The sequence below is a fragment of the Hyperoodon ampullatus genome, assembly GCF_949752795.1.
Source record: "Hyperoodon ampullatus genome assembly, chromosome: 16".
Classification (NCBI taxonomy): Eukaryota; Metazoa; Chordata; class Mammalia; order Artiodactyla; family Ziphiidae; genus Hyperoodon; species Hyperoodon ampullatus.
In genome coordinates, this window is record NC_136929.1 from 10,977,704 (window position 1) to 11,005,498 (window position 27,795).

A 27,795-nucleotide genomic window follows, 5' to 3' on the forward strand; every position below is an offset into this window, starting at 1 on the left:
GACCAAGACTGGCTACAAGGGGACTTCCCTGGTGGTCCAGAGGCTAGGACCCCATGCTCCCAGTGCAAGGGGCCCGGGTTCGATCCCTGGTCAGGGAACTAGATCCCACATGCCGCAACTAAGAGTTCACATGCCGCAACTAAAGATCCCATGTGCCCTGACTAGGACTCGGCGCAGCCAAATAAATAAATATTTTTTAAATAAAAATAAAAAAGACTGGCTACAGGGAGAGCAATTAGAAGGCTGGTGAAGTAATCCAGACTATATGATGTTAGTTGGAACTTGGAGTTAGTGTGAGGAAAAAAATAAAAGTAATAGATCAGAAAGGTATTTAAGTGAATTCTCTGTAGCGGTATTTATTAGGAACTCCAAGTTTCTAGCTTGTGAAATGGTGTGGAAAATGCCAGCATCTTCTCAGGCAGGAAAGGAAAAAATGAGAAGTTTACAGCAGGAGTCAGCAATCTTTTTCTGAATAGGCCAGGTAGTAAATATTCCAGACTTTGTGGGTCTCTGACACAATTACTCAACTCAGCCATTATCATGGAAAAGCAGCCATGGACAACATATAAAGGAAAGAGCATGGCTGTGTTCCAATAAAATTTTATTTACAAAAACAGGAGTGCCTGGAGCCACAGAATGCCAGTCCCTGGCTAGAGAGAAAACGATGAGTTAAGCTTCAACTTGTTACTTTTATGGTGCCTCAAAGGCATCAGGCAGACCTGTTTAAGAAACAACTGGATATGTAGTTCTAAGGCAATATCTAGAACAGATATACAGGTTTGAGATGTGAAGCCATAAAAATAAGTTATATTGCTTAGAATGAGTTTGTCCAAGAAGAGAAAACCCATAATAAAACCAACATTTAAGGGACAAAGGTAGGAAGAACAATCAGCATAGAAACTAAGAAGAAGCATTTAAACAAGCCAAAAATACAAAAACAAAACTGGAACTGAGTAATGTGCCAGAAGTGAGTATTTCGAGGAAGAAAAGTAACCAAGAGACTGAAATGCTCTGAAGAGACTGAGAAGACCAGGATTAAAGATTACACACTGGATTTCATGAGAGGGGGAGGTTGCTGGTAGCCTTTTCAAGAGAAATTTCGGTGGGAATGAGGAAAGAAGCCAGATGTAGACTAAAGATAAGGGGGAAAGTGTGGAAATGAAAGCAAGTGGGGACAATTCTTCTAAGACGTTTGGCTGTGAAAGGAAAGAGAACTAAGGTGGCAGCTGTGGGGCGACAAGGGGCTACTGTGCTCTCTGAAGACGAGGAACACATACTTCTTTCCACTAAACGGGAAGCACCATGATGTGAGGGGCCACAGGTTTCTTTCATCATCAGGTGCTTCCCACTTAGCTCAGGGATGAGTACAGTTTTGACTGATTGAGCATTTTTAATAGCAATAATAATGGAAAGGCGTTAAAAGACAAGGAGAATTTTAAGACACAGAAGAGAGGAAAGATAATGAGTGAAGACTGTAGCCCGTGAAGTCTATAAAGGGTACATCTGGAGCATAAGAGGAGGAATTGGCTTTACAGAGGATAGGGAACATCTATTCTTTGTAAGATGAGAGAAGGAAAAAAAATGGATGAATACATATGGAGTAAATATAGGTAAATATGGGCAAGAAGCTGAGGATATTTACTAACCAGGGGCCATGCTTGCTAACTGTCCTGTAATTCCTGAAATAATCCAGCACAATGAAGAACTGCCCAGCCCAGAAGGTACAATAAGAAACACTGAGATGAAGAGTTCCTGCAGACTAATTCAAGTCTACATAGGGACTATTTTCTCATGAGAAAAAAAATGAATAATTTTTCCTTGGCAGTGGGGAGGAGCACAGAGAGGAAGGAGAGACACATACTCCAATTTCTGCATGTCTTCCTTAGAAGACTTCAGCTGCAAAAGCGGCTTGCTGGTTGAGGAGTTGTGCTTGCGATCTATAGTGACACACAGCTATACCAAACAAGTTTACAATTCACATTTTATGCATATGGACAGGAGCCCACCATATGGACAGGAGCTCACCGTAAAGGTACAGAGAACATCATAATGTTTCAAACATTAAATATATACCACCAACAAATGAAATCCACACATCTAACAGCACATTTTTATATCACCAAGCTTTCTCCTATGAAAGTAAAAGTCAACACTGATGATTAAATACAATGCTTCAGGGGCTTCTTGCTCTTTTTAACTTACGCCATTCAAAATAATCCAAGTGTAAACAACATTGATTTTTTTAATCTATACATGAATATTTTAAAAAGCAAAATTTGCATTTTATCTTACACTTTTGACAAAATGTTTGACTTCGGGACATGTACTATAAAGATTAGAGTAAAACAGTTTCTCACCTTGACCACTCCATCAAAGCCAGGGATTGTGTTAACCTTGGCGTTCTTAGCTAATAATTTGCTTTCAATCTTGTCACCCATGGCTTGAATAGCATGTGTATCAGGTCCAATGAAAATGACATCTTCTGCTGCCTGTGAAGAAATGCCAGTAGAAATTTATAACAGAAACATTTCAGTGCTTGATATGGAGTCACAATTTTATAAAAAGAAAAACCCGTATGTATATTTACTAGTTACTCACAGACCAAGAACAACTTAAAAGCAAGCATTTGAGCCAATATATTACAATATATAATACTGTGTTGCATACAGTATATGTGTACAAAGATATATGAAAGTCAGGTCAAAGAAAAATAACAAAAAGTAATGAAGAACTCCTACTTGATATTAACAGTATTCTTTGGAAAAGCAACTTCTATGGTGGTGTAGTTATATCTAGTATTCTGCCACCCAATCTAAACAGTAAGTTCACCTTTAAAAAGCTTTATAAATCTTTCTATTCTCAATACCCTGCAGCACAGTGCCTAGTTTAACATGCCAACTTTGTGCCAGGCTTTGAGCTAAGTGTAGGGGATAACATGGATGAAAACCACAGAATATCAACTAATTCAAGGGAACATGAAACAGATCACCAGTACCTCAGAGAAACAGACAAAATAAAGTATGCAATGTTTACATCCTTGTGACTCTAAGAAATGAGTAAAGAATACAGTGGGAATTTACCCACTGTAGAGTTATGATTTCAATCAAAACTACTCTACATAAATCACCATTAGTTCCCCAGCAATCGGTCCACCTCTCTGTGTATATGATATTAAAGTAAACAAAATGCTAATGAATACTAATTAGGAACAGAAAAAAATACCGATGGAGTTAGTTCCACCGTATGGCATGGTCCAGAGAAGTGAAAAGGGGGTTTGCTGAGGTAAAGAATCAGGTCATTAGGTAAAGAACGGAAGTTAACTATGAAAAAGGAAAAATCAGATTGTATGCAGGGCATCATAAGAGTAAGTTACCTAACTGTTGATTCTCCCATGACCTTTGGTCAGGGTCAGTATAACGAATAAATCATTTAATTTACATCTCATATTCTATCTACTGGCACTGCTGCCTGAAAAGACTCTCGGCTTTAGAAAGGAGCTTCATTCTCCTTATGAGAGTATCATCCAGAGTAGCTACTGCAGTGTGGTGTTTGGATTGCTCTCAGCCCTTGTGAGCAAAGAGGATTAAACCCACCCAGAGCAGGAGGTGGAAGTAGAGCAGGGACACAACAAGAGGAATATATGAAGAGAGAAATATTGGGGAGATGATATGACAGTTTCAACTTTACATATGCTGAGGTGAGATGCCTGTGGGATAGTCAAGTGCCCATGTTCAGGAGACAGAGAGGTCCAGAGGTTAGAAGACAGGTCCAGGCTGAGATACGGATTTTTAAAGGCATCAAATAAAGGACGGAATTAAAAATTGTAGATGAAATCATTCAGATAAAATGTACAGAAAAGCCAATGCCTTTAAACTCAGGATGTATACTTTCCCTCCTGCCCAAAAGCAAGACAGAAGGGGAATTTTTAGATTTTGAGTTTAAAGCCTCTTTTCTTTGTGTGACAAGAGGGTAAATAACAACCATGCAAGTTTGATTTAAGGACTGAATAAATAATAATATAAAACACCAAGCTGAGTGCCACAACTGTTAGTTCTTGTCCCCTACCCAGAAGTCCTGATAAAAAGAGAACACTAGAATAATAAGACAGCTAGGTCCACAGGACCCCAAAATATGTTACAGGAACCCAAATACCAACACTTACCAGTGTTACAATAACAGAATGCTGGATAAGAAACCTCTTCAGCCATAACAGATGCTCATTAAGTACCTCTCCAACAAATGTTTGTACGTAGTTTTAACAGAACCTCATTTTCTTTAAAAAAGGAAAAACTTTATGTGAAACCCCCAAAATGTAAAGCACATAAAAAAATGGAACTGCTCTGTAAGAGGGGAAAGTGGTAGTAAGACTACACCTCCACATACTCTGTGTCTCTAGCTGAATAAACTAGTCTTTTTGGACCAGAACAATAATCACACTCACTTCTCTTTATCCCAAACCTACAACCCAATAAACACTAAGTCAAGAGGAAACGATCATGTTTCAACTACCAACTGTCTTTCCATATTCTCATTTTACTTGCTAAGATGGAGGAATTTTTATCATAAATGCTGTTTTAAATACCACTATGCCAGGCAGATGTAATCAAGGAATCAGAATACCTACACAAAGAGTTGAAGAAATACATAAATGAGAACATCCAAAATACATTATGATTACACAGTAAAACTTCTGATTAACAAGAGCCCAGCGACCAGGAACCACTGATTAACCAGACTTTTTCATGCATTCTAATTTGAGGAAAATTACTCACCCCAAAATGCGAAATTACCAAGAAAGAAAGCTCACATCAAGCATTTAGTGACTATTCTTTCTCCCATCCAACACAAAGAAAAATAGCCAATAGTACACTGAGTAACTACTCAAACAGATGTTTCAGTAAACTAACTTCCTTTCTATCTTTATCTTTTGATGTTTTGGTAGTACTCCCTGGGTTTAGCCTTTAAATGTAATTAAGGCAAATTAAGGAAGCAGTATCATAGCTCTGACTCCTGTTAATTCTTTGACCAAAAAAGCAAGGATAAGACAATACGGTAATTGCAAAGTGATGAAGCATGTTTCAAAAGTCCTGAGTTCTTGGGCTTCCCTGGTGGCGCAGTGGTTGAGAGTCCGCCTGCCGATGCGGGGGACACGGGTTCGTGCCCCGGTCTGGTAAGATCCCACATGCCGCGGAGCGGCTGGGCCCGTGAGCCGGGGCCGCTGAGCCTGCGCGTCCGGAGCCTGCGCTCCGCAACGGGAGAGGCCACAGCGGTGAGAGGCCCGCGTACCGCAAAAAAAAAAAAAAAAAAAAAAAGTCCTGAGTTCTTGACCAGAGTGATTTGTGTGACTTAGAACTTAAGGCCAAAATTTATGCACTAATAACCTTTCAATACTCTACTGTTAACCCTGTATCTTTTGCTACCCATTTTCCCTAATCACCAGTAAGTCTCTTCAGCATGCCATAGCAAAAAAATTTACTTCTCAAACTATGCTTTTCAAGGAACTTGTAAATTTACCATGAATGACAAATATAATACCTAAATACAGGTAAACGTATAATGGTCGTGAAAGAAGTGGGAATTTTTTCATCATCACTGGAAACACTTTTGTAGTGATACCTAAGAAAGAAATTACAAAAAGCTGAAATCACTGCTCTAAGACTGAAGAAAAAAAAAAGACTGTTTTCACTTTCTAAATTCTGTGATTTTATGGTTCCGGTCATATTTTGATAAAAGAATGGGGGAAAGAGTTGGGTTTGAGCAATGTGTTAGGGAAAACAGATTTAATTTACAACAGGCTTTATGTTGCAAATGCAGAAATAATCATCATCTGTAAAAATTAAAATGTATGGAGACTTCCGGGTAAGATGGCGGAAGAGTAAGACGCGGAGATCACCTTCCTCCCCATGGATACACCAGAAATACAGCTACACGTGGAACAACTCCTACAGAACACCTACTGAACGCTGGCAGAAGACCCCAGACCTCCCAAAAGGCAAGAAACTCCCCACATACCTGGGTAGGGCAAAGCGGAGAGATTCCCGCACAGAGGAGCGGTGCCGAGCGGCACTCACCAGCCCGAGAGGCTTGTCTGCTCGCCCGCCGGGGCGGGCGGCGCTGGAAGCTGAGGCTCGGGCTTCGGTCAGAGCGCAGGGAGAGGACTGGGGCTGGCGGCGAGAACTCAGCCTGAAGGGGCTAGTGTGCCACAGCTAGCCGGGAGGGAGTCCGGGAAAACTCTGGAGCTGCCGAAGAGGCAAGAGACTTTTTCTGCCCGCTTGGTTTCCTGGTGCGCGAGGAGAGGGGATTAAGAGCGCTGCTTAAAGGGGCTCCACAGACGGGCGCGAGTCGCGGCTGAAAGCGCGGAGCCCAGAGACGGGCGTGGGACGCTAGGGCTGCTGCTGCCGCCGCCAAGAAGCCTGTGTGCGAGCGCAAGTCACTGTCCACACCGCCCTTCCGGGAGCCTGTTCAGGCCGCCACAGCCGGGGTCCCGGGATCCAGGGGCGGCTTCCCTGGGAGAACGCACGGCGCGCCTCGGGCTAGTGCAACGTCACGCCGACCTCTGCCACTGCAGGCTCGCCCCGCACTCCGTGCCCCTCCCTCCCGCCCGGCCTGAGGGAGCCAGAGTCCCCGAAGAGGCTGCTCCTTTAACCCTGTCCTGTCTGAGCGAAGAACAGACGCCCTCCGGCGACCTACACGCAGAGGCGGGGCCAAATCCAAAGCTGAGACCCAGGTGCTGTGAGAACAAAGAAGAGAAAGGGAAACCTCTCTCAGCAGCCTCAGAAGCAGCGGATTAAAGCTCCACAATCAACTTGATGTACTCTGCATCTGTGGAATACATGAATAGACAACAAATCATCCCAAATTGAGGAGCCAGGAGTCAGTGCTGTGCCTCTGAGGTGGGAGAGCCAACTTCAGGACACTGGTCCACAAGAGACCTCCCAGCTCCACATAATATCGAACGGCGAAAATCTTCCAGAGATCTCCATCTCAACACCAGCACCCAGCTTCACTCAACGACCAGCAAGCTACAGTGCTGGACACCCTATGCCAAACAACTAGCAAGACAGGAACACAACGCCACCCATTAGCAGAGAGGTGGCCTAAAATCATAAAAAGTCCGCAGACACCCCAAAACACACCACCAGACGTGGACCTGCCCACCAGAAAGACAAGATCCAGCCTCATCCACCACAACACAGGCACTAGTCCCCACCACCAGGAAGCCTACACAACCCACTAAACCAACCTTAGCCACTGGGGACAGACACCAAAAACAACAGGAACTACGAACCTGCACCCTGCAAAAAGGAGACCCCAAACACAGTAACATAAGCAAAATGAGAAGACAGAAAAACACACAGCAGGAGAAGGAGCAAGATAAAAACCCACCAGACCTAACAAATGAAGAGGTAATAGGCAGTCTACCTGAAAAAGAATTCAGAATAATGATGGTAAAGATGATCCAAGATTCTATTTCCCAGATCCATAATCTTGGAAATAGAATAGACAAAATGCAAGAAACAGTTAACAAGGACCTAGAAGAACTAAAGATGAATCAAGCATCGATTAAAAACACAATAAATGAAATAAAAAATACTCTAGATGGGATCAATAGCAGAACAACTGAGGCAGAAGAACGGATAAGTGAGGTGGAAGATAAAATAGAGGAAATAACTGCTGCAGAGCAAAATAAAGAAAAAAGAATGAAAAGAACAGAGGACAGTCTCAGAGACCTCTGGGACAACATTAAATGCACCAACATTCGAATTATAGGGGTTCCAGAAGAAGAAGAGAAAAAGAAAGGGACTGAGAAAATATTTGAAGAGATTATAGTTGAAAACTTCCCTAATATGGGAAAGGAAATAGTTAATCAAGTCCAGGAGGCACAGAGAGTCCCATACAGAATCAATCCAAGGAGAAATACGCCAAGACACATATTAATCAAACTGTCAAAAATTAAACACAAAGAAATCATATTAAAAGCAGCAAGGCAAAAACAACAAATAACACACAAGGGAATCCCCATCAGGATAACAGCTGATCTCTCAGCAGAAACTCTACAAGCCAGAAGGGAGTGGCAGGACATAATTAAAGTGATGAAGGAGAAAAACCTGCAACCAAGATTACTCTACCCAGCAAGGATCTCATTCAGATTTGATGGAGAAATTAAAACGTTTACAGACAAGCAAAAGCTGAGAGAGTTCAGCACCACCAAACCAGCTTTACAACAAATGCTAAAGGAACTTCTCTAGGCAAGAAACACAACAGAAGGAAAAGACCTACAATAACGAACCCAAAACAATTAAGAAAATGGGAATAGGAACATACATATCGATAATTACCTTAAATGTAAATGGACTAAATGCTCCCACCAAAAGACACAGATTGGCTGAATGGATACAAAAACAAGACCCATATATATGCTGTCTACAAGAGACCCACTTCAGACCTAGAGACACATACAGACTGAAAGTAAGGGGATGGAAAAAGATATTCCATGCAAATGGAAACCAAAAGAAAGCTGGAGTAGCAATTCTCATATCAGACAAAATAGACTTTAAAATAAAGACTACTAGAAGAGACAAAGAAGGACACTACATAATGATCAAGGGATCGATCCAAGAAGAAGATATAACAATTGTAAATATTTATGCACCAAACGTAGGAGCACCTCAATACATAAGGCAAATACTAACAGCCATAAAAGGAGAAATCGACAGTAACACAATCATAGTAGGGGACTTTAACACCCCACTTTCACCAATGGACAGATCATCCAAAATGAAAATAAATAAGGAAACACAAGCTTTAAATGATACATTAAACAAGATGGACTTAATTGATATTTATAGGACATTCCATCCAAAAACAACAGAGGGCCTCCCTGGTGGCGCAGTGGTTGAGAGTCCGCCTGCCGATGCAGGGGATACGGGTTCGTGCCCCGGTCTGGGAGGATCCCATATGCCGCGGAGCGGCTGGGCCCGTGAGCCATGGCTGCTGAGCCTGCGCATCCGGAGCCTGTGCTCCGCAACGGGAGAGGCCACAACAGTGAGAGGCCCGCGTACCACAAAAAAAAAAAAAAAAAAAAAAAAAAAAAACAGAATACACATTTTTCTCAAGTGCTCATGGAACATTCTCCAGGATAGATCATATCTTGGGTCACAAATCAAGCCTTGGTAAATTTAAGAAAATTGAAATTGTATCAAGTATCTTTTCTGACCACAATGCTATGAGACTAGATATCAATTACAGGAAAAGAGCTGTAAAAAATACAAACACATGGAGGCTAAACAATACACTACTTAATAACGAAGTGATCACTGAAGAAATCAAAGAGGAAATTAAAAAATACCTAGAAACAAATGACAATGGAGACACGACGACCCAAAACCTATGGGATGCAGCAAAAGCAGTTCTAAGGGGGAAGTTTATAGCAATACAATCCCACCTTAAGAAACAGGAAACATCTCGAATAAACAACCTAACCTTGCACCTAAAGCAATTAGAGAAAGAAGAACAAAAGCATCCCAAAGTTAGCAGAAGGAAAGAAATCATAAAAATCAGATCAGAAATAAATGAAAAAGAAATGAAGGAAACGATAGCAAAGATCCATAAAACTAAAAGCTGGTTCTTTGAGAAAATAAACAAAATTGATAAACCATTAGCCAGACTCATCAAGAAAAAAAGGGAGAAGACTCAAATCAATAGAATTAGAAATGAAAAAGGAGAAGTAACAACTGACACTGCAGAAATACAAAAGATCATGAGAGATTATTACAAGCAACTCTATGCCAATAAAATGGACAACCTGGAAGAAATGGACAAATTCTTAGAAATGCACAACCTGCCAAGACTGAATCAGGAAGAAATAGAAAATATGAACAGACCAATCACAAGCACTGAAATTGAAACTGTGATTAAAAATCTTCCAACAAACAAAAGCCCAGGACCAGATGGCTTCACAGGCGAATTCTATCAAGCATTTAGAGAAGAGCTAACACCTATCCTCCTCAAACTCTTCCAAAATATAGCAGAGGGAGGAACACTCCCAAACTCATTCTATGAGGCCACCATCACCCTGATACCAAAACCAGACAAGGATGTCACAAAGAAAGAAAACTACAGGCCAATATCACTGATGAACATAGATGCAAAAATCCTCAACAAAATACTAGCAAACAGAATCCAACAGCACATTAAAAGGATCGTACACCATGATCAAGTGGGGTTTATTCCAGGAATGCAAGGATTCTTCAATATACGCAAATCAATCAACGTGATACACCATATTAACAAATTGAAGGAGAAAAACCATATGATCATCTCAAGAGATGCAGAGAAAGCTTTTGACAAAATTCAACACCCATTTATGATAAAAACCCTGCAGAAAGTAGGCATAGAGGGAACTTTCCTCAACATAATAAAGGCCATATATGACAAACCCACAGCCAGCATCGTCCTCAATGGTGAAAAACTGAAACCATTTCCACTGAGATCAGGAACAAGACAAGGTTGCCCACTCTCACCACTCTTATTCAACATAGTTTTGGAAGTTTTAGCCACAGCAATCAGAGAAGAAAAGGAAATAAAAGGAATCCAAAGTGGAAAAGAAGAAGTAAAGCTGTCACTGTTTGCAGATGACATGATACTATACATAGAGAATCCTAAAGATGCTACCAGACAACTACTAGAGCTAATCAATGAATTTGGTAAAGTTGCAGGATACAAAATTAATGCACAGAAATCTGTGGCATTCCTATATACTAATGATGAAAAATCTGAAAGTGAAATCAAGGAAACACTCCCATTTACCATTGCAACAAAAAGAATAAAATATCTAGGAATAAACCTACCTAAGGAGACAAAAGACCTGTATGCAGAAAATTATAAGACACTGATGAAAGAAATTAAAGATGATACAAATAGATGGAGAGATGTACCATGTTCTTGGATTGGAAGAATCAACATTGTGAAAATGACTCTACTACCCAAAGCAATCTACAGATTCAATGCAGTCCCTATCAAACTACCACTGGCATTTTTCACAGAACTAGAACAAAAAATTTCACAATTTGTATGGAAACACAAAAGACCCCGAATAGCCAAAGCAATCTTGAGAACGAAAAATGGAGCTGGAGGAATCAGGCTCCCTGACTTCAGACTATACTACAAAGCTACAGTAATCAAGACAGTATGGTACTGGCACAAAAACAGAAAGATAGATCAATGGAACAGGATAGAAAGCCCAGAGATAAACCCACGGACATATGGTCACCTTATCTTTGATAAAGGAGGCAGGAATGTACAGTGGAGAAAGGACAGTCTCTTCAATAAGTGGTGCTGGGAAAACTGGACAGGGACATGTAAAAGTATGAGATTAGATCACTCCCTAACACCATACACAAAAATAAGCTCAAAATGGATTAAAGACCTAAATGTAAGGCCAGACACTATCAAACTCTTAGAGGAAAACATAGGCAGAACACTCTATGACATAAATCACAGCAAGATCCTTTTTGACCCACCTCCTAGAGAAATGGAAATAAAGACAAAAATAAACACATGGGACCTAATGAAACTTAAAAGCTTTTGCACAGCAAAGGAAACCATAAACAAGACCAAAAGACAACCCTCAGAATGGGAGAAAATATTTGCAAATGAAGCAACTGACAAAGGATTAATCTCCAAAATTTATAAGCAGCTCATGCAGCTCAATAACAAAAAAACAAACAACCCAATCCAAAAATGGGCAGAAGACCTAAATAGACATTTCTCCACAGAAGATATACAGACTGCCAACAAACACATGAAAGGATGCTCAACATCTTTACTCATTAGAGAAATGCAAATCAAAACTACAATGAGATATCATCTCACACCAGTCAGAATGGCCATCATCAAAAAATCTAGAAACAATAAATGCTGGAGAGGGTGTGGAAAAAAGGGAACCCTCTTGCACTGCTGGTGGGAATGTGAATTGGTACAGCCACTATGGAGAACGGTATGGAGGTTCCTTAAAAAACTACAAATAGAACTACCATATGACCCAGCAATCCCACTACTGGGCATATACCCTGAGAAAACCATAATTCAAAAAGAGACATGTACCAAAATGTTCATAGCAGCCCTATTTACAATAGCCCGGAGATGGAAACAACCTAAGTGTCCATCATCGGATGAATGGGTAAAGAAGATGTGGCACATATATACAATGGAATATTACTCAGCCATAAAAAGAAATGAAATTGAGCTATTTGTAATGAGGTGGATGGACCTAGAGTCTGTCATACAGAGTGAAGTAAGTCAGAAAGAGAAAGACAAATACTGTATGCTGACACATATATATGGAATTTAAGAAAAAAAAATGTCATGAAGAACATAGGGGTAAGACAGAAATAAAGACACAGACCTACTTGAGAACGGACTTGAGGATATGGGGAGGGGGAAGGGTAAGCTGTGACAAAGCGAAAGAGAGGCATGGACATATATACACTACCTAACGTAAGGTAGATAGATAGTGGGAAGCAGCCGCAGAGCACAGGGAGATCAGCTGGGTGCTTTGTGACTGCCTGGAGGGGTGGGATGGGGAGGGTGGGAGGGAGGGAGATGCATGAGGGAAGGGATATGGGAACAGATGTATATGTATGACTGATTCACTTTGTTATAAAGCAGAAACTAATAAAAAAAAAAAATTAAAATGTATGATACATAATTCATTCTTAGAAATACCATGACAATTAGTAAATTGCTAAGCTATGAATCCAGTTTTTTTTTTAACGTATACATTTTAGGTTCATAAGGAATTACTACTTGGATAACTGTAAAACTAAGGTCAGACAGACATGAGCCACAGCCACGGAAAAACTGCTAAACTGCCTGAAGGACCTAGACTCTGGACTTTAATTTTTATTCCGTGATAAAAGAAAAAAGAATTTCTAGTAGAAAAGACCAGTTTCAGGACTGGTGCAGAGAAGTTAGCACATGAGATAAAAAACTGAGTCAGTGAGAAAGCTTTCAAAAATTAATATAGTTATCTCAAAAGCACATATTAGTGCTGCCCACTGAATGTGTTGATAACAATATGAGTATCAAAAAGAATAAAAGGAATTACAAGGTTAATTCATCTTTTCAAGACCTGGAAAAAATCTTTTCCTGCTATCTCTGTTCAAGTATTTGAACTTCTCAGACATGTATCACTGATTTTAAAAAATACATAGCTCTTTAAAAAGCAACATAGAGGAAAACTAATTTCACACACAAAACTAAGCAAAATAAAAGTGTCAAGGTAAAATCCTATACACTGTTTTTATAAGAAAAAAATAAGAACTAGAAAAACATCCATGGGGGGAAAAAAGCACGAGAAAGACATGCTAACACAGCAGATCAAACTGTCATCTATTATTTCAAAACAAGCTGAAAGACATTTTAAAATAAGAAAACATGAAATAAGATATCAGAATTAGAAATGCTCTGAAATGAGGTGACAGACCTAAGGATAGAATTAGAAATGCAAAAGAAAATAATTTTGGAAGTGAAAACTAAACTAGAGGGAAAATAAGAGTGAATAAAGAAAACAAATAATGCCTTACAAGAAATAGAAAGTCAAAGGAAGAAACTTTTTAAAAATTTAAATATAAAAAAAAGAAATTTTTTCTAAAATGCAAGAGAAAATGGCAAATACTAAAGATAAACAAAGAACATCCAACATACGGATAAGAGGAGTCTTTGGCCCAGGGAGTGGGGGGGTGGCGCAGGGGGTGGGGGAGACTAAAACAACGAAAAAATACTAAAAACCATAACTCAAGCAAACTTTCTTAAAACTGAAAATACATATTAAACATACTACAGTACACCTGAAAAATTCAACCCAGAATGAACAGTACCATGATACATTCCAGCACTACTACTAAAGGAAAAAAAAAAAGAATATGTGACTTGTACAAAAGGAAAGTTTAAATTCTCACCAGACTGGGGCTTCCCTGGTGGCGCAGTGGTTAAGAATCCGCCTGCCAATGCAGGGGACATGGGTTCGAGCCCTGGTCCGGGAAGATCTCACATGCCGCGGAGCAACTAAGCCCGTGCGCCACAACTACTGAGCCTGAGCCCATGAGCCACAACTACTGAGCCCGCGTGCTGCAACTACTGAAGCCCGTGCACCTAGAGCCCATGCTCTGCAACAAGAGAAGCCACTGCAATGAGAAGCCTGAGCACCGCAATGAAGAGTAGCCCCCGCTTGCCGCAACTGGAGAAAGCCCATGCGCAGGAACAAAGACCCAACGCAGCCAGAAATAAATAAATGAAATAAATAAAACAAACAAACAAAGAAACCAATGCATCTTAGAAAGGTGGCTGATTAAAGGCCTGAAGCAAGAAATGTAAAACATGAGCCTAGAATATCTTGTCAGATCAGAGAGCAAGGAAGCTATAAAAGATTCTGAGGGTCAAGTCCAAAAGACCATGAGCCAACTTAGGTCCCCCTGGCCAAAGAGGGACAACTTGAGATTCACTAGTAACTCCAACAGATTTAAACCTACAAAATACGTTTAAATCTATGACTTCATAATGATACTTTTAAAAAGAACTGGTTAACTGGTTAACCAATTTACTCAAAAACTAGTAAATAAAGGTAAAGAATGATACACTCATCTTGCTCTTTCTATATGAATTACACCCCTAGGAAACCAAACAATAAATGAGGGGAAGAGTCTCTTTATAAATATATTCCAATTAATTAATGAAAAAGATGTTAGAATTAAAATATCACCATTTTGCAATCTAATGAAGCAAAAGCTATAGACAGTAAGCTTCAAAGGCTGCTTAGATCTTAAAAAGCAGTAACAAGACATGTGCCTCCTACAGTCTTGGTCAAAGGAATTGAAACCTAAGTCTGATCCCCATCTCTGAAGCCAGTTTGCCAATCTGTAGGAAATGCCAAAAATGGAGGGAAATGCAGAACTGCACCGTGATTATGCAATCAGCTAAGTCAAGACTGAGAGACACTCTACCGGTCAAACAGCCCAAGGTTCGTCAACAGATAAACTGCAGGGAAGAGAAATGTATGTGAGGAGAACCTATGGATTGAGAGACATTTAGAAGACATATCAGAGGTGAAAATAAATGGGCAAGACAAATCACAGTGTCTAGGGATGCACATTTGGACCATAGAATTATTTTAAAATGCATGAAAATGATTACTATGTAAGTCAAAGTAGTGGATACATCCGGGGAGAGACCAGAGGTTAGGACTGAGATGGGTCACACGGACAGGCCTTCTGGGATTCAGGGCAAATGTCTCATGACTGAACCTACGTAATGGCTACAAGATTCCTCTCCTTACGCAAGCCCACACTGGTTCTGCATAGTTTTTTTCTGTATCTGTCTTTTATTCTACAATAAAAACTCTGAAAACATTCTCAGAGTAGCCACCAGCTTATAGGAGTAAAACCAACCCCTAGAACAGGAGCAGCCACAGCAGCAGCACCCACAGCCAGGGAGGCGTTTCTCAGGCCGGTTTGCTAACCTCTTCAGGGGACTTTTTTGGCTTTTTTAAAAAAAAAGAGAGAGAGAGAGAGAGAAAAAGAAAGTGCATTCTCATGTTTGGCTGGGATGCTTCAGTAGATGGTTATTTTGCACAAAGTGAAGCCTGATGAAGTGGTAACAACTACTGCCACTATAGGTTAAATGTGAAAACTATAAAGTACAAAACATCACCTTTGCTGGCTTAACCGGACAGCATCCAACCTCTGCAGCATCACTACTTCCAAAACACTCATATTTTGCTCTTCATATGCGGTCCAAGAAGAGCTCATGAGGATGGTGGCAGAAGGGTTGATCTGGGATTCCGTCTGACTAGTGTCTGTTTGCAAAGAAAAAAGATCTTCCTGTTGCCATGAGCACTGCTGAAATCACAGATGAGCTTGGACTGACTTCTCTGAGCAACAGAAGCTAGTCCATCAGGCCACCTGTGGCAGTGGAGGACTAGATTGCTGTCCAATCCGTGATGAAACCAGAACTCCTCAGGGAGAACTCATCTTCCTCCTGCTTTCCTCCTCTCCCTTTCACTACCTCCCCTTAACTCACCTGTGGCACACTGCGCTCACTGTGGACTGAGCACCTGAAGCTGTATTTCATTACACTTTTGGTCACAGTATATTACACTATACTGTAAATGTGACAGGTGCAACCTGCAAACTGATTTCTTATTTAATGTAAATAGTTTTTGCTTCCAATGAGACCACTTCTGGTATCTGATACAATATTACTCAGCCCTTTTTTCTTTTTTTTTTTTTTTCTTCTTAACTTAAAAACAAAAAACTCAGTTCAGTCCCAAGAAGGAATTTCAGCCAAGCTGGCACTCGGGCTCTAACAAGTTACTGTGTGAAAGAGGGAAGGCTCCTCCTCTTGGCTTATGACATCGGCGTTGAACCTTGTTTTGGTGGTTAGCTTTTAACCTGCACTCAGTGTACTTTTCAAATAATGATTAGAAATAAAAGATAAGGACAACATTTGAACACACAGATGGGAGAAACATTCCTAGTGTAGTTTTCATGGTCATCAGTAAATACCAGTTGGCTGGGTCTTTACCCCAAGATTGGGTACAAGGTACGGAGGAGCACTTACTGGAAGTCCCAGGCTGTGCAGTGGGAATGATTAGAGAAGACCAGAATGTGAAACCTAGTTCATTTTCCTCAACACTAACTGTGGGACATCCATAAAGGGAGGTACAGAACAACCCTGGCAGAAGGTGCCATCAGCCTCCAACCCCCTACATATATAGGAGTCATTTTCTTTAAGTGCTAGTCTGCTCCTTGCAAATTAAGAACCCAATTTATGCAACTCACTGGGAACAGAACCTTAAAGAACTTGACTGCTGTGGAAGAAGGGTAGTGGAAGGGAGACAAAGACTCTTTAAAATTCTAAACATAAATTTATAAACCAGCACAGCTTTTCAATTTGTTTGGGATGCTAATTGCAAGATCGATTGAAATCTAATGACATGCTTACAAACTGCATTTAACTTATGATACACTGTACATGTTGTGAGTTAGTTTAACCAAAGGAATCTGTGTCTTTCTCTGTCAGTATTACTAGTATCTGGATTTCATTCAGTCTAATGTATATTCTGTATTAAGTGTCCAGTTGGCACAATGCACTCAAGTAATATTATTACTTCCAGATGATAGCCACGCACAATATTTAGTTAGAGAAACAGTTTCCACACTGTAACCATTGGCAGAAGTCAGGTTTTCTAGTTAAGGAATATTGTTAAATATAAAACCTTGTTTTTCACACATAGGAAGTGAACAATACAGCAGTAGGACACCTTCCATTTCTAATATTTGACAGCAGAATGATTTTCATTTCTATTTTTCAGCTATTATTAAGTCCAAAAAGTTGTTAAATTTTTTTTATTAAATGTTCTGGGTTTCTGACAAAGGTACTTAGGGCAAAGAAGAGGTTTTTGGTACTTATTAATTTCATAGAAACCATTTAAATAAACAAACTATAAATCTCTGAATATCTTTGTACTTTTGGGGTAAGCTTTTCATGTGGAAAATAGTTTACTTTTAAAACTTCTAGTTACTGTAGTCTATGTTAATTTTGTAAATGTTCTTTCCCTTTTAAAAGACTAAGATTGAAGTCTCTTAGTGTTTGCCATTTTTGTGTGCATATCTGATTTCTTTTTATTTCCCTGTAATCAGCACTGATACCTATTTCCCGAGTCTCCTTGACTGCTAAGAAGAAAGAGGCTGGGCGTTCAGCGTCCACATTCTACACTCTTTGTGCAGATCAGGACACTAAAAAGACATGAGTTAACAGAAACCTGAGTGGGCTGTTAACCTTTTTTTTTCTTCGGGAAATGTAGATGCAATAACATTTCCAGCTGAAAGACTCAGATTCTAAGTTCCTAATGTTTAAGAATGCAAATGAAGTATTCTGTCTTTTCTGAGCCTGGAGGTGTTCTGTGAGAAAACAGAAAGAGGTTTCTAGGATTAGTTCCACAGATTTCCTTTATCATGTAAAATCTTAGACTGGTTGCACTGGCAAGAATCAAAGAAAAGCAATACAGAAGATACCCAGAGAAAATGAATTCAATAACTTCTTTAGCAATAACACAGAAAATTAGAGTTAACTAAAAAGTCAGCCTTTTGGATAAATTTTAGCCTTCCTCCTTTAAAGAAATTCTAGTTTTAATATTAGAACATTTTTAAAAAATATATTAGCAAAATATTGATGATCAAGTCAATGACACTAAATTTTCTTGGATGAAACTGTTAAGTTTGTCACTCAGCTACCTGGCATTTTCAAGAAGTTAAGCTTATTTTTGCTTTGTAATACAATAGTAATAATGCTTTAATTAAAGATGCAAGTACAGCTGTGAACTTCTTGTTGAATTTTCATATAGACTGATCTTCTTGATGTTTGAAATAGGATTTTATGTCGAAATGTTTTTTAAAAAATAAAATAAAACTTGAATATATAAAAATTTTAATTTGTTTATATAAAATTATTTATGTAAAACCTTGAACTCCTTTAATAATTTCAATTGGATTGAACAAAGTAGGACATTCATGATTCGAGGTCCCAATGATCTAAAACCCACAAGGAATTCTATTTCAAATACAATAATTATATAAGGTTTAATGCATATTGAACGGGGCTACCTGTGGGAATGCGTTTGTGTTCCAGTAATTCTAATAAATGTTACTGTAAAACAAAAATTTTTTAAAAGATGTAGGCACAAATGTTAAAGTATTTCTTCTAGATGTATTTTTTAAGAGGATAAGGTAAGAAGCTTCATATTTAAATATGGTTGTGTATTGCTAAGGTTCTCCTTATATAAACTGGTCATAGGAATTATTCAGTTATGAAGTTGTAATTTCCTTCTTTTGTACTTCCCATAAAATACTCTTAATTTTATATCTCAACAATTTGGATATTAAAAATGAGTTGTTTTCATTTCTCCCTGATCCAATTATTTTTATTGTTTCATGAATACTAAAATTAATTGGTACTTTCGGATTGAAAACTAATTTCTCCAGTTCAATTTTGGAATATACCTTATAACAACTATGGAATTAGATGAGCAATTTTACAGTTTAAGTCTTAAAAACGATTTAATAATGCTTCAATTAGCATGAGGGAATGTTAACGTAGATGCCTCCTGACTCACCTTCCTGTTCATTCCTCACAGTCCATTAATGTTTACTGCTAGTAGTAAGCTGGTAAACTGGTGAAAGGCTAGAGATCTTGTGTTTAGTCCAAACACTGGATACTAACTTTAATTTTTAAACGTTTAAAATTGGTCTGGGATATTATCTGAATTATGTACTCTTTCTATTTCCTTTGATAATATGAATTTTTTAAAAACTTGCTACAAGTAGAAGTCCTTCCACACTCTGTGCTTAATTTACTGCTTTCTGGAACACATCAAGTTCTCGATACCACCGCTGGATGGAAATCAGAGTCATGTGGTTTGAATAAAGCATGCTCTACCTACAGTTGGGATATTCTTTTTTGTTAGCACATTTAATTGCTGTGCTCTAGTACAGCCTACATTATAAAGCTTATTTCAAATAACGAATGGAATGCTAAAAAAGCAGAGATCATGATTTCCAGTTAATTGCCTCGAGCAGCTAATTCCTCACACTACTCAGTCCAACAGGCCAACCTGCTACTTTCACCCTTTATTTTGGCTATTAACAAGGATGCAATGAAGTGAAAGTGACAATAAGATGTAGTGGAATGACCCAAGTAGAGATTAATTTATCTCCAGGTAGGAAACATTTTTTTTAAAGTTTGAAGGGAGTAAAAGAACAAGGAATGCATTAATATTAACAAGAACAACAATACGTATTTTACTTACTTATTTAGCACCATCTAAAAGGCACTGTATTTAGGCTCACTTTACCCTAAAAACCATTTTGTACATAGATAAACATTTCAGTCATCGGGTTCTAGTTGGTTTACAAAGTTAGAAAGTCTTCAGTTTATTCTAGACTTACATAGTAAAATATCTTAACTAACATTCCACAGTTCTTTAAGTTTTTTTAAACATTTTTTTAATTGAGGTAGTTGACTTACATTGTATTACTTTTCGGTGTACAACACAGTGATTCAACATTTTTACAGATTATACTCCATTTATCGTTACTATGAACTATGGCTATATGTCCTGCGCTGTGAAATATACCCGTTTAGCTATAGCTTACGTGTTTGATACATGGTAGTTTGTACCCCTATGTGGCCCCTCTCCCGTCTCCTCTCCCCACTGGTAATCACTAGTTTGTTCTCTATAGCTGTGAGTCTCTTTCTTTTGTGTTATATTCACTAGCTTTTGAGATTCCACAGAGAAGTGATAATATACAGTATTTGTCTTTCTCTTACTTTACTAAAGCATCATATCCTCCAGGTCCATCCATGTTGCTGCAAATGACAAAACTGCATTCTTTTTTATGGCTGAGTGGTATTCTATTGAGTATCTACACCACATCTTCCATATCCATTCATCTGTTGATGGACACTTAGGTTGCTTCCATATCTTGGCTACCGTAAATAATGCTGCTATGAACACTGGGGTGTATTATCTTTTCCAATTAGTGTTTTTTAATCATTTTTCCTCCAAAAAAAAATGGGGCTACGAATCTAGCAGGACATAAATAGTCATTTCTACTTAACATGTCAGTAAAATTAGGATCTGAGAGATGAAGTCAAATGCCCACCACACCTAAACAGGTAAAGTGATAGAAATAAGATAAGATCCAAACCAGTGGTTTTATCTGCAGCTCTGCTGCCTTCTCATGTCCCAGGTTCAGGTGGCATGTGCTGACCACTGGGAAGTGTCATACATAAGTCTGCCTGACACAGTCCCAGGACACACCTATTTCCTCAGCACCCATCTGACTAGTGCCTCTTTTCACTCTCCAAAGCATGCTTGTTTGGACAGACCTGGTTTCTGAATGCAAAGAGTTTACAGTCTAGTAGAACAAACAACACATACCAAACAATAAAAACAATAAATGGTAGATAAATGCACTAAAAGAGGTTAAAAAAAAAAATCAGGCACTGTGAACAGAGTCCAACAGAGGAATCAGGAAGGCGTCACAAAAAGGGTAGCATTTGAAGGAAAAAAGACAACTAGGATTTGAAAAGGCAGCATGGAAAAACAAACATTTAAATATTCAGGAAAACAGTCCTCCCACTGGTCTGTAAAAGGTTCTAGGATCTTCAGAGAATCATGATGAAGCTACACGCAACCAGTGTTCCTCCTAAAGGGTCACCCCCCCTTCTCTTAAGCCTTACAACAACCAGACCTCAACTGCATACTTCTTCAGTAGACAGGTAAAGCCATGCATTCACTCTACAAATACCTGCTAAGCACCCACTCTGTGTCAGGCACTGTGTTAAGTCTAGGGAAACACTGATGCACAAGACGAAGATGTACCACTGCCCTCTTTTAGTTGACAAACCAACTGGGAAGACAGGACACAACAAGCAATTAAAATCGCAAGAAAGCATGGGTGCTGTGACAGAGAAGCACAGTAGTATACTCTGGGAAACTAATGGTAATTAGAATAAAGCATACATGGATGGAAACTGTCAGCCAAATCAACAGAAGTTTATTGCAATGATACCTCTACATATGAAGTGGCAATATTTCCATCATCAACTGCATAAACAATAGAAGACAAGGAGATTCTTTCCAGACAGAGATTCCCTCCCCTTTGCATCAGAGAATTTTTCCCTTCTGTTCACATTAAATTTTGCTACAATTTTAACATGCTCAAATCACCTGATATGTCTGTCTTTCTCAGAAAGTCCAACCAGGGCCTTTCTAACCTGCTAGATAAATAAGACTTGAGAATGCAATCTTCTCCTTTCAATTCAAGCCTTGTAACTCATGAGGGCGAAAATGGACATCATATATAATAGATGAAGCATTATTTTATATCAACTACCAATAAGCATAAACATTAATTTCAGTAAAATTATCTTCTTAAAACATTTTACCAGCCTGTGCAACCCCTTGAAATGTACGCTATCACCACCTTACGTAGCCTTTTGAAGTTTTCAAGTTATGACTGACACCACCTATAAACTCCACACCTCCCATGGCTCTTGAATCATATAAAACAACTGTCAAGCAGGGTTTTAAATTATATTCTTGTATTTTAAAAAGGCAGGAATTAGAAGCAGCAGAGTGTAATGGTTAAGAGCAGGAGGCTGCCTAAACTCCAGTTCTACCATAAACTACCGGGGTGACCTTGGACAAGTTTCTTAACTACTCTGTGCCTCAGTTTCTGTATCTGTGAGGATTAAATGAATTAATATATGCAAAGCACCTGGGACAGAGGGGACCCTAATGAGCTGCTGTCTAGCTGTGAAGGGATTCAGAAGGCACAGCTGGCTGTAGCTGTGACTGGTGAGGACTCCCCGCCCGACTCCCCGCCCGCCTTCCCGCGTGCAGGTGTTTAATGCATTCCAGGAGCCTTGTTCCTGAGAGGGCAACCCTTCCTGAAGAGGCTGAACCTACTTCTCCCCCACACCCTTCATCTCCTCCTCTCAACCGGCTCCTTCCTCTCACCCTAAAACCCTGCTTGCGGGTAGACTTGCTCATCCTTCCATCACACGGCTAAAGTTGAGGCAAGCAAGCAAGCCACGGCTCTCAAAGGAGAAAAGATGTCGCTCAGACAAAATTTTAAATGCCCACACAATCACAGCAGCCAGCCAGCCAGCCAGCCTCTGGTAACAGAAATTACAGCAGGGCAAGCACAGATAGTGCTGGAAGGCAGGGAGAAATGAAACTATTGTGCATGCCAGCTTGAGGAATACAGGCTCTACAGACAACAGTAAGCCACTGAAGGATTCTGAAGTACTTCAGGAAGATCAGTCTGGCTCCACGACTGACCAGGCTCCAAGGAGGAAAGATTGAGAGGAAGTGATCAGTGGTCCAGGAGAAAGACATGAGTGAGGAAGTAATATGACAGCAGTGGGAATTCAGTAGAGAGAAAAGCAGTGAGAAAAGCTGCAGTAATACTAATTAATAGTACACCTGGCAATGGATTTAGGGAGAATGACTGAATTAGGAAGTGCAAGGGAGGGGAATGGTCAAAGTTGACTATAAGATTTGCAGACCAGAAAACAATTCAAACAGGAAACCGAAAAGCAGGTTCTGTTACAAGGATAAGTTCCACTTTGCACATAAGTGACCTGTTAGCAGGACAACCAGAGGAGACTTCCATGGGAGACACTCTCACATGGACCTGGCAATGTCTTCAGTTAAAAACAGACACCAAACCAAATACAATTTCTTGGGATAAACTACCCTGCTGCACTTGAAACCTTAAAAAGTTTATGATATCACATTTACTTGTATAATCACTACAGTCATGAGCTGTGAAATACTTCTGAGAGATTTTAAATATTTTACTCATGTTATTACTACATTAAATACTTCACTTCCAAATCAAAAAGGGTTTTTGGAGTACTACTGTTCATGCTCTGTGCCTTAGAATGCTTTTCAGTTTCAAAAGCTCAATTTTGACACAGCAGTTACTCTACTTGACCAAAGACTTCAACTCTGATTTAATAATGCTATTTAATAACAAATAAACTTCAAAAGTCTTTTTGAATTTTTTGGCTTCAATATCCACACTAGAAATTGCATAAAGAGAACACTGGAAGTCAGCAGAACACATAAACGAGCCATCAAAGATGAACTCCATGATCTGGGATGACGTGCCGAGGCATTTTCACAGAACACTAAGGCCCACCCACCATACCAGTCAGAAAACAGCACTCTGATGCTGTAATATTAATCCGCCATAGGCCATTTCCAACTATCCTAAGAGGAGGCTAGACTCTAGTTAAGACCTACCAAGAAATAAAAGTAATTTGAAGTAAGTCTTCTATCTTCTTTAGGTTACCTATAATAAAGCCCTAAAGAGATTCAGTCCTTTTCCCATATGGTTGTCCAGTCTAGTAAAGAATTTTCAAATTAACAACAATGGAAACTGATTTCAGGGTTTTTTGGATAAGAGGACGGCATAGAAATGATCTTAGGCTGAAAAAGGCATAATTTATGGGTTTAAAATAAAGACCGTACAGTACTGGAAAACAAAAAATTATAATCCTTGTTGGTACTATTAAACGGTCAAGATACAAGCAAAATAATTGTTTTAAACTCATTCATCGACAAATTTTTAAGTAATTTAAAATAATTTAACTCTATTTTCAACAACTCGGGATGATGTCACAGGTCATCCAGAGACTACATACAATATATTATCCCCACCTTGTGGTCAGCTTCGTGAAAATGAACACACTAAAAATAGCAACAATCCCTGTACCTGTCTAAAAACCTCTCCTATCATTTATTTCACAGATTTGACTTGTATTTCCAAGAATTCCTTCTTCCCATGTTACTCTCAACATGAAAAGACATAATTCTTATTTTTTCTTACATGTTTACCCTCTGTCTAATTTTTCATCACAGAAGATAATACCTAATCCATAAATTTAAACATTAACAACAGGTATTAATTTATTATATACCCACAGAATGGTGTTTTTTTTTGTTTTTTTTTTTTTTTTTTTTTAGCGGTACGCGGGCCTCTCACTGTTGTGGCCTCTCCCGTTGTGGAGCACAGGCTCCAGACATGCCGGCTCACAGCCATGGCTGACGGGCCCAGCCGCTCCGCGGCATGTGGGATCTTCCCGGACCAGGGCACGAACCCGTGTCCCCTGCATCGGCAGAGGGACTCTCAACCACTGCGCCACCAGGGAAGCCCAGAATGGGGTATTTTTAAATCTCTGTGTGTTTCAATTTTACATGTTAGGTTGCCAAATCCTGCACCACTATGTTGGGGGTTGGAGGAGTGAATCCCTTGCCTCTTCTACAGCATAATTCAAATTTTGGGGGAAAACCAGAAAGTTTATAAATCTAATCCAACACTAATGTTTACGTATGTTACTATATTTTACAAATATTTTATCAGTGTGATTAATTCTCACTTATCCACAAAAATTTTTTAATTCTGAAAGCAATTCCTCCACAGCATTTATGAATTAACTGCCCACATTCTCAACTGATATGCACTAAAGGGAATGTAAATCTAATGTTATTGAATATAATTACTAATCACTTCTTGGCCTTTAGGTTAAGATCAAGTAAATATAATCAGTAGGCCCTATACATTTAAACTATATGACACATTCTCAGATTACTTTTATGTCATCCCTATCTATCTTTAATTTTCCATGTTACTACACCCTGCCCCCATGTATTAGCAGAAATAACTGTGCCATGTACTTTTTTATTCACAATGTCACACAGAGTCTCTTTCCAGTGGCTCTAACCACATGTGTGCTTATGAACAAGATAGTGAAATGCGTATTAAACTAAATATATTCATACAGGTGTGTAGCTGTTTCAAACACCATACTTTGACTATAGAGTAGTCAATCTCCGTCCAAGTACAATAAAAAGGAACATTTGTAAACAGTTGAAAAAAATATATTTCATGACATGTTAAAAATCACATAAAATTCTAGTTTTAGTGTTCATAAATAAAGTTTTATTGAAATACAGCCATACCCATTATGTTCATGTACCTATACTTGAGGGCTGTTTTCATGCTACAACTGCAGAGTTATATAGTTAACAACTGAGTTGAATAGTTCTGACGGTATGGCCTGCAAAGTCTAAAATATTTATTACCTGGCCCTTTACAGAAAAAGTTTGCCAAACACTGGGCTATATGATAAAACGGTTTAAAATTCTAGTGATTATACGCATGAGCAGCAGCTGAATAGCCATCTTGCAAAGATAATAGAAGTGATTTCTGTATTTATAAACATCTGCCTACTTTGAATTTAGGGTATCAAATCTATCCCATGAATGGCCCAAAAATAGAGCTAGACAATCCACCTCTTACCCATTTATTTGCTTATTAAGCAAATATATACAAGCCAGATACTGTTCGAGGCACTGAGGAAACAGTATGATCACAAGGAGGGGGGGGACTCCTGTGGTTGTGTAGGTTACATTCCAGTGGGAGAGAAAGACAGACAAAATAAAGTATGTATCAGGCTGAAGTAAATACTTTAGAGAAAAGTAAGTTAGGAAATGGGAACTGAGAATGTGAGGTGATAGGAGAATAATAACTAGCAATTTTAGTTAGGATAGTCAGGGTAGGCATCTTTGAGAAAATGACTTTGAATGGCCTAAAGAAGGCACATCTGGAGATGCTGTGTTCTAGGCAAAGAAACTAGCAGGTGAAAAGGCCCTGAGGTTGTACGCATACCTTACCTCAAGGAAGAGGTAAAATGCAGTAAGCAAGAGAGCAAAATACTTAGGTCAGGAAGGGGGATGGGGGCTTAAAGCACTAGTTCTTACTCTAAATGAAATGAGAAGCTATTAAATGTACTTTGTTGCTTGGTTTTTAGCAGAGAAGCTGATATTTGAAATATCAAATATTTGGATATTACTTGTCCAGGGATCACTCCGACTGGGTTTTGAGAATACTCTAGAGGGACATAAACATGGAAGCTTGGAAATCAAGTAGGAAACTAACTTGATAATGCAGATGAGAGATGCTGGCAGCTGGAATAAATGGCAGCACTGACAGTAGTGAGAAGTGACCAGATTCTAAATTAATTTTGAAGGTAGAGCCAAGAAAATTAATCCCCTTCCTGAGAAGGTCTTCCCCTTTTTTTTAATCTCCATTCTTCTCCCCAATCACCTTCTCTATGTAAACACACTCCTATTTTCAAGATCCACTTCAAATGCCACCTTCTTCCTGAGACTTTTCTAGACACTCCTCCCCCATCAAAAGTAAGCCCTTCATTCTCTGACTTCCCCACAAGGCCACCTCTGACTCTTATGAGTTAAACTCCTCCCTAGGTCTCCTCTCTGTTGTATCTCCTCTCTATAAACTTCTTCAGGGTAGTGAATCTGCTTCATCTTTGTATTCACTGGTATCTGCCACATCAAGAGATATACGCCAAACAATCAAATTAGATAAGTTCTAAGTTTCCTCTTGGCTCAAAAAGTCCATGATTTTCTTCTCTCTGTGTACTTTATAACTCCAATAATGCCACAATTATGAAACTCAGCTTTATAGGGGCACAGAGTTTTTATGACAGGAGTAAATTCCTAGGGAGGAAACCAATAGCTATACAAATACAAAACACTCTTCACTAATCCTTTCATACACACCCACACCTCTCTTATTAGAAATTGGACAACTGTCTCTCCAGCTATACCCAACCCCTAAACTACCAGAATTAACCATTACCTTCATGCAGCACCTACACAAGACATACTTTGATGGCTGCGATGACCACACTGCCCTATAATTATGTGGTATAATAGACATTTTGTGGAAAAGTTAGCCAGCCCGCAACTCCCTGAGCTGCACTTTTCCCAACCACAGCAAAAGACCCCTCAACTGCAGCCCTTTTGGGGTTTTGTTTGTTTGCTTGTTTGTTTTGGCCGCACCGCACGGCATGTGGGATCTTAGTTCCCCGACCAACCCGCGTCCCCTCTCATGGAATTAACCACTGGACCCCAGGGAAGTCCCTGCAGCCCTTTTGCAGGATGTGATCTGGCTCCCTGAATACAGATGACTGCAGCAAAAAGCAGCTAACCCAAACTCGATCTATCGCAGTCCCTTTCCCAGGAATGGGGACCAAGAGAAAAAAGAGGCTTTCCTCTTTTCAGGAGGCCAGACCTAAAACACATCAGCTCAGGGGCTATGGAGTCAGCATGTACCATGGGACCACTGGAGCAGAGAA

At 39.3% G+C, this 27,795-nt stretch overlaps 1 protein-coding gene across 9 annotated transcripts in view; it reads right to left on the bottom strand.

The window, feature by feature from the left end:
- PCCA (propionyl-CoA carboxylase subunit alpha) overlaps nt 1-27,795 on the bottom strand; it is a gene marked incomplete at its 5' end in the record, with an annotated part of 354,285 nt that overhangs the window by 260,626 nt on the left and 65,864 nt on the right. For all 9 annotated transcript variants that reach the window (XM_079721934.1, XM_079721935.1, XM_079721931.1 and 6 more), the window contains one exon: nt 2,358-2,489. In XM_079721934.1, coding sequence (XP_079578060.1) covers nt 2,358-2,489 — 132 coding nt within the window. The remainder of the gene's footprint in view (nt 1-2,357; nt 2,490-27,795) is intronic.